We start from the raw sequence: 7,460 nt of genomic DNA, 5'->3' as shown, positions 1-7,460 counted from the left end.
GACTAATATTTCAGAACACGTGGCACCAAGTGACTGGAGAGGCGACTATGTGATTGTCAGATTTGGTCTAGTAGATGTCCTCCTTCAAACACATAGTACTTATTGGATGGAGAGGCAACTAATGATTGCTGGATCTGATCCCTTATTGGTTCTGATGTGGAGTTGCTCTTTTGATAATTATATAAACCCTAGAGAAAGTAAGTGCAAAGGATTCCTGATTCTGAACTCTCTACAACTCTACCAGGTTTTCTTTTTCTTCTGCATCTTCTTCCTTCCACATACTACCTCAAGAAAACCGTAATTTGAGCGTCAGAGTAGCCTGTCAAGACTCTCCAACACAGTCTAACCCTCTTTTGGAGTGTCTTCAAGTCATTTCATCTTTCTTATTGACAATCTCCAAAGAGCGCATTTATTAGTTCGTTCATTGACTGATGATTTGACCCTCCACGGTATTTGGCCAGAATAGATCATAGGTTGAGAAATTAAAAAGGCTTCTAGTAAATTACAAAGGCTTGGGGATTGAAGCCAAAAGTATTTGGGAGTTAAAGTTAAAAGCTGAAGAAAATTTCACCAACACTTAGAAAAACTAAACCACTTTATTATTACATTTAATTTAAATCTTTAAATAGTTTTTATGCAAAGGAGTTGGGAGGATTTTTGGATTAAGAAAAATATTGAGAATAGAATTGTCTATTTTGTTATGCTCATTTTGTTTTGTGAAGTTGAATTAGTATATCTCCTAAGTTTCTTTCCATTTCCTTATTGTCCAACTTCCCCGTCATATAATTCCTAGATCATTTGATATTTGGTATCAGAGTCCGAGCTTTTGCTTTGGGCCTTGGTCTTCTTACTATGACGGCAACAATACGAGGAAAAGGTGAACATGGTAGAGGGATGGAAAATTTGGAAGATGAATGAGATGCTAAAATTCAGGCACTTCAAAGACAAGTTGAGTAATTGACCTTACGTCTTGAGCATCAGAGTGGACAAGGTTCAAGCCATGGTATTCTAGTGATGACTCAGAGCATGTGAATCTTTTTGCTCGCAGACAAGCATGAAAGTTCACACATTTCGAGTTCACACAACTCGAGGAGTTTTTAGATTGGTTTAGCATTATAGAAAAGTTCTTTGACTATAAAGAGGTTCTAAAAAATCAGAAAGTCAAGTTAATTGCAACACGATTTCAAGGCTATACTTCAACTTGGTGGGATAAAACACAAGAGATGAGAGTGTGAAAAGGCAAGCCTAAAATTACTTCTTGGGAAAAAAATGAAGGCAAAGATATGGGGAAATTTCCTTTCTTTAAATTTGCTCAAATCATTTTTATGAAATTCAATACTTTGCATCAAGGCAATCAAAGTGGGACTAATTATATAGAAGATTTCTATAAATTGATGTCTAGATGTGATATTCAAGAATTAGAAGATCAACTACTAGCAAGGTTAACAAAAATAAGGCTAATGCTTGTTTCAAGTGTGGCAAAACATGCCATTACATGAATGAATGTCCAAGGCGGAGAAGTGATAGTTGTGCCGCTAATATAAATGAAGGAGATGAAGGTCATGAGGGTGAAGACGAAACACAGAAATATGATGATTACGTAGCTCCTAAGTAAGATAATGATCAAAATGGGCTTCGACATAATATCTTCAAAATAAGGTGCAAATCAAACGAGAAAGTGGGTTCGCTAGACTTTATATTGATGGCAACAATTTTGAGAATTTTATTTCTCAAGAAATGGTAGACAAAAATAAAATATAGAATTGTCACATCAACGATTTCTCTAAAGCCGGTCTCACAAATATGAAAAGAGATAAATAAAGATACATAGGTGGAACGTGCATAGCAGGGACTACTATAGACAGTGACACCCTCAGGATCGACTCTTAATCAATCCGGATACACTACTATACGTTCATCATCCGTACTACACTCAAGAAATGGTAACAAGTTCTAACTCTCAATGGTACCATATCCTCACCGTATCCAGTCTCACAGATAAAAGAGACAATGAGGTATGACTTGATAAAAAGTGCCTTATTTATTTTTCTATGGGTAAAATCTATCGTGATAAAATTTAGTGTGATGTAACTCCTATGAATGTTAGGATTATACTATTGGATAGGCCTTATCAATTTGATAAGGGTGTTATTTACGATGGATGAAGCGAGGGAATCGACAGCTGCATCGGCTAGAAAGAGAAGTGATGTTTGGCCAGAGTAGAATGCCCTCTCATATAATTTTGTATTTTAAATTTTTCTATGTTTCCCTTATACGTTAGTTATTATTCTAAAGGTTAATAGTTATCCGTGATTTATTTTCTCTGTATTGATCCTTAGACGGATTGATAGGAGCGCTGAGAACAAGCATAATCATCTTTTGCTACTATACATCTTAGGTTTTCCTTACTTCGGTCTTCTAAGTTCTGTATAATAACTCGATTTCTTGAGTTCATATCCCGAGTCCATTAGTGTGGAATTAACAAAACACACCTAAAACTCATCCACATGATCATCGGGATTGAACCATTATTACGACCGGCCTCTCCACTTTATGATCTCTGGCCCGTAAATACGTAATACTCGAGTAAATGGCGCCACTATAATTTAATTGACAGTTGCAACGAATAATAATTTCCAATCTCTTCTTAAGAGATAGAAGGCATGATTTTTCATAAATATCTTTCTTTTAAATACTGAGACATATCGAATCCTTTTACTTTTTATATATTCTCTCTTCAGCATTAATTATGATTTCTATAAATTTAATTTGCTTTTAAATTTAAATGTCTGTTTCTAATCCGTAGCTGTCGACCGTGGAAACGGGCTAGCGAATCACGCGCGGGTCCACCTAAACTAAGGGAATGTATTGAATATTGAACTTTGAATGATTTTTATAAATTTTAAAGTTTAAATATATTCAATTTAGATTTTTATAAATTTTATAAAAATTTAATGATATCTAAATTAGATTTTTATAGAATTTTAAAAAATCATGTGGTGTTTAAATTTAACTTTTAAAATTTCATAAAAATCTTTTGACATCCAAAGTTTTAATAAATTTTTATTAATTCTTTTAGAATTCCTTAGATATAAATCATCAATATATGTATATCTCTTATAAGATAACGTGTATGGAATCTCTCAAACCATCATCCACTCTAGTCCTCAGATGATGATCGATCATCTATATATATTGGATCGCTAACCTTGGATAAAGGCTGTTCTTGACAGCTTTCTGACCATACTTCCTCCATCGATAGCCGTCTTCAAGATGATCGATTTCGCTTTTAGTAACTGAAGCAACGCGAGGTTCTCTTGCTCGCTTCTCTTCCTTCTGCTTCGGTTTATTCTTGATTCCAAATACCCATCAGTGAAAATTATGAAGCTTCAAGAGAACTTAGAGGAAGTAATTAGAATAATTAATATAATTGATGATCGCATGCAATTCCATATGTTGGTTTGATTTCGGGATGATTCAAGAGTTATATATTTTTAACAAGTATTTCTTAAAAACCCTTTATCCTTTATTGTTTAATATTTTCCCTTACCTTTATAGCCGATTCAATATATATTAAAAACTATAATATATTCTATTTTTTTTCAAATTATTATATTTTTTTACTCATTCAATTCAACACTTTATTAAAAATTTGATCAAATTAAAGAATTGGATTGACCAACATTTCATGATAATTTGGATGAAATTTGTAAATAAAAAATATTTTAAATTATTATAATTTGTTGGATTTAAAATTATATTATTAACTGATCAAGTCGTCATCTAGAAAATCAAAAGGAGTTGTTCCATTTTCATTATGTCTCCTTAGGAATGTCATTGAGAGAATATTTGAAATATTTAAATCGTGATTTAAAATATTCAAAACAGCTTTTCCATTTTCATATACTATACAAGTCAAGCTTGTTTTGACTTGTGTCAGACTGCATAATTTTCTTCGCAAGGAGTGTCATTCTGATGAATTTTAAATTGAATTAGATAATGAAGTTTCATCATTCTTGCCAAAATAAATTAACGGTGATGACTACTTTGATCAATTATTTAATACTCAAAAATAACAACAAGTAAGACTACATTTGGTTGGGTGTAATGTAATCTTATTTATAATGTAATCAAATTTGTAATGTAATGTAATCTTGATTACATTACTACGTTTGGTAATGTAATGTATGTAATCTTTGATTACAAGGATAGTTACATTCTTTTATTCGTGTCCATTATTTTTTATAAGGAATGTAATTCGTATTATTATAAAATGATAAAAATATCTTACGACCTCTACCGATGGCCACCGCACATCTGCCGGAGCTTACGGCAACCAACGGTCGTCGCCGTTGGCCTCCTCCGTCGACGGGCGCCAACGACAATCGGTGATGGCGACGATCGCCGGTGGCGGCAGCCGGCGACGATCGCTGGTGGCGGCAGCTAGCGACGGCTGGTGGTGGTCACCGGCGGCGGCTGCCGCCGGCGGTGGTCGCCATCGGCGGCCAGCGGGCGAGCGACGTTGGGTGGCGGTAGTCGACGGCAGTGGGCGACGGCCAACAGGCAACGGCGACGATGAACTAAGGGTATATTCGACATTTAAATTTAGTTAAACGGTGACCTCGTAATGTAATCGGATTACATAGTATTTGTTTTATAATATAGATTATAAAACTTCACTATATTTTGTAATCCAGCTTACATTACATTACAAGTTTAAAATTAAACCAAATAAAATAATCAACCTTGTAATGTAATCCTGATTACATTACAAGGTAAATTACATCTTATCAAATATAGCCTAAATGTCAATACATTGAGAGATACATTAGCGAATCGAATATGGAACGATGTTTATCATATTGGCACTAAGGAAACTTAGAATTTTTCTTTTCCGTTAATTTATAAGTTTTTATAAAGTTTATAAATATCTGTAAATTTTTTTTAAAAAAAATCTATAAAATACAATAAAATTATTTTTCATAAGATTCTATAAAACTTAATAAACATCTATAAACTTTTATATCGTAAAAGTCTATGATTAAAAAAAATTATTTTTTTTAAAAAACGAAAAAGATAATACGAAGGAAGCAAACTGAAACGTACAATTTTTACACGTATTTTGTTTTTCAAAATATTATATAAAAATAAAACCGACATGAAAGTTGAAACACGGTGTTTATTAATTAAAGAAAACGATAAGATGAGACCAAAAAGAGCATTGTTAAGCAGAGTACGCAAAGCAGATGGTTTTGATCAACCCTAAAATTTTAACAACAAATTCAACTTCTTTTTCCATCTGTCAAAGCCCCAGACTATGATACAGTGATAGTATATTTAAATTGTCATTCAGATATCTATAATTTAAACTCCAGTTATGATGAATTTATAAAAAAATTTCCTTCAAATATGACAAGTAATTAAATGATGTTAAATTTTTGGATTGTCCCGTTGTGAGTACTTCCCGATTTACTCTGGTGGCTCGTAAAAAACTTCCATAGAGTCAGAAGTCTAAAATAAAATATAATTGATCTAAATTTAATAACATTTAATTAGAATCATCTAATTATAAACTCGATTAGTCAAGCTAAAAAGAACGGTGCTGAATGATACTAAATTTTAGAGAAATTATATATTCTTTTAAATTTTTTTATATATAAAAAATAATAAGGATTTCTCTTCCCTGGCGACAAATGAAAATATACCTTGAATTGAAGAGAAATTATATATTTTTTAAAATTTTTTTATCTATAAAAAATAAGGATAATTATGAAAATGGATATACTGTAAGTAAAGAAAATTTTACATAAAAAATGAAAATAAATTTACATAAGAAAAAGTTTGAGTTTAGTGTTAAGGAGATTAAGACATTTTATCGTTTCATAAATTCATTTTAGCAAATAGACAGATCACTCAGATCGGATCCACACTATAGCAAGTCGAGTCCAGCGAGAGTCAAACCGCGTACGTGAAGTAACACGATTTCGAATTTGATCGTTTTTCTTAACATCTGTTCCACTTTAACCCTTGAAAATTCAGCAACGCGTTAAAGTTGCTTCAAAATTGATTGATAATCTTAGAGGAAAACATGCTTTGCTTGAGTTGCAAGCAATCGCCATCGATGGCTTCGACTCACAGCACCAAAAAGCTTAATGTAGAAGTCGTCCAAACAGTCCCCTTTGACTTCACACACAGAATCAAACTCGAAGTTGCACCTATTCAGTTCCTTACACTTGTGGTTTTTATCCGCGTCCACCGCGCGCGAAGCTTCACGCGCTTGCTTGAGAACACTGGCCGGTTCAATTGATTCCCACAACGATAAATAGTAGATTGATCGGCGCGGATTACCAAGACGTCTCAGCATTCGGAATCTGCTGGTTTAGTAATTCATAGTGAACATGGGCTCGCTGAAGCGATCGAGAGGTCAGGAAGAGGTAGAAGGCGCTGAGCTGCTGCTGCTGCTCTCCTTGTCCTGCGGCACGAAGACTCCAGCGCCGTCGAAGGCGAAGGAGAAGGCGGCAGAGGAAGGCGAGTTCAAGTGCAAGACGTGTAGTAGGCGGTTCGCGACGTTTCAGGCGCTGGGCGGTCACCGGACGAGCCACAAGCGGCCGAGGGTGGAGCGGCCGGCGGCGGGGAAGGAGAGTGGTACGGGCTCGCACCGGTGCGGCGTCTGCGGGGTGGAGTTCGCGCTGGGACAGGCGTTGGGTGGTCATATGAGGCGGCACAAGGTCCTGGCGGCGGAGGCGGCGGACGTGGGGGAACCGAAGGTGGTCCTGGCGGCGGACGTGTGCTGCATCGAGTTCGATAAGTTGGTGGGGCGTAGCAGCTCTCAGTGTCAGCTTCTGCCGCTGTTCGTATAGGACTGCAGATTGAGGTGATCCGTACGTCGTTGCAGATTGACTTGGAGAACAGATTCGTTTCATTTGTCTGGTCGATTTATAAATATTAGCTACAGATTTCATGTGATTTTGAGAGAATATATAGTAGATTTTCTGAAACGTTTCTTCCGCTCTGAATTTCTTTTTGCTTTTTGTTCATCGCTCTCATTAATGCCACGACGTGGATGTGGCACTTGCCCTTGCCGAGGCCGCACATCGAGGACAACACGCTCATGGACCTCGCCCCTCGCTGGCCGCTAAGAGCATCTCCAGTGGATATTTGGAGCCTCCTTAAATATCCTCCTCAAATACCTCTCATTATGGGGATATTCGAAGGATGATTGAAATAATCGGAGACAAATTTATACCGGTGATTTTTTTTTTTTTTTGGGGGGGACCAAAGTAATGGATTGTCATTGTTTTTTATTTTTTTTTAATTTAACTAAATCTGATGTGACCTATTAAAATAGTGTCTAAGTGGGAGATATTTATTGTAAAAATTAAGATATTTGAATAGTAAAATATTTAAAAATTGATATGTAAATAGGGACCATAAATACTTGAAAAAAATATCCTTATATT

General features: G+C 35.4%; 1 protein-coding gene across 1 annotated transcript; it reads left to right on the top strand.

The window, feature by feature from the left end:
• Nucleotides 1–6,306: 6,306 nt before the first annotated feature.
• Nucleotides 6,307–6,998, top strand: LOC121982937 (zinc finger protein ZAT11-like). Its single transcript, XM_042535937.1, has one exon. It carries the CDS (start codon nt 6,399–6,401, stop codon nt 6,858–6,860), a length of 462 nt encoding a protein of 153 aa, XP_042391871.1. The 5' UTR covers nt 6,307–6,398; the 3' UTR covers nt 6,861–6,998.
• The last annotated feature ends 462 nt before the right edge of the window (nt 6,999–7,460 follow it).

This window comes from Zingiber officinale, chromosome 5A, assembly GCF_018446385.1.
Source record: "Zingiber officinale cultivar Zhangliang chromosome 5A, Zo_v1.1, whole genome shotgun sequence".
Lineage (NCBI taxonomy): Eukaryota > Viridiplantae > Streptophyta > Magnoliopsida > Zingiberales > Zingiberaceae > Zingiber > Zingiber officinale.
Note: the sequence above shows the minus strand (reverse complement) of the source record. Positions and strands in the feature narration are given on the sequence as shown.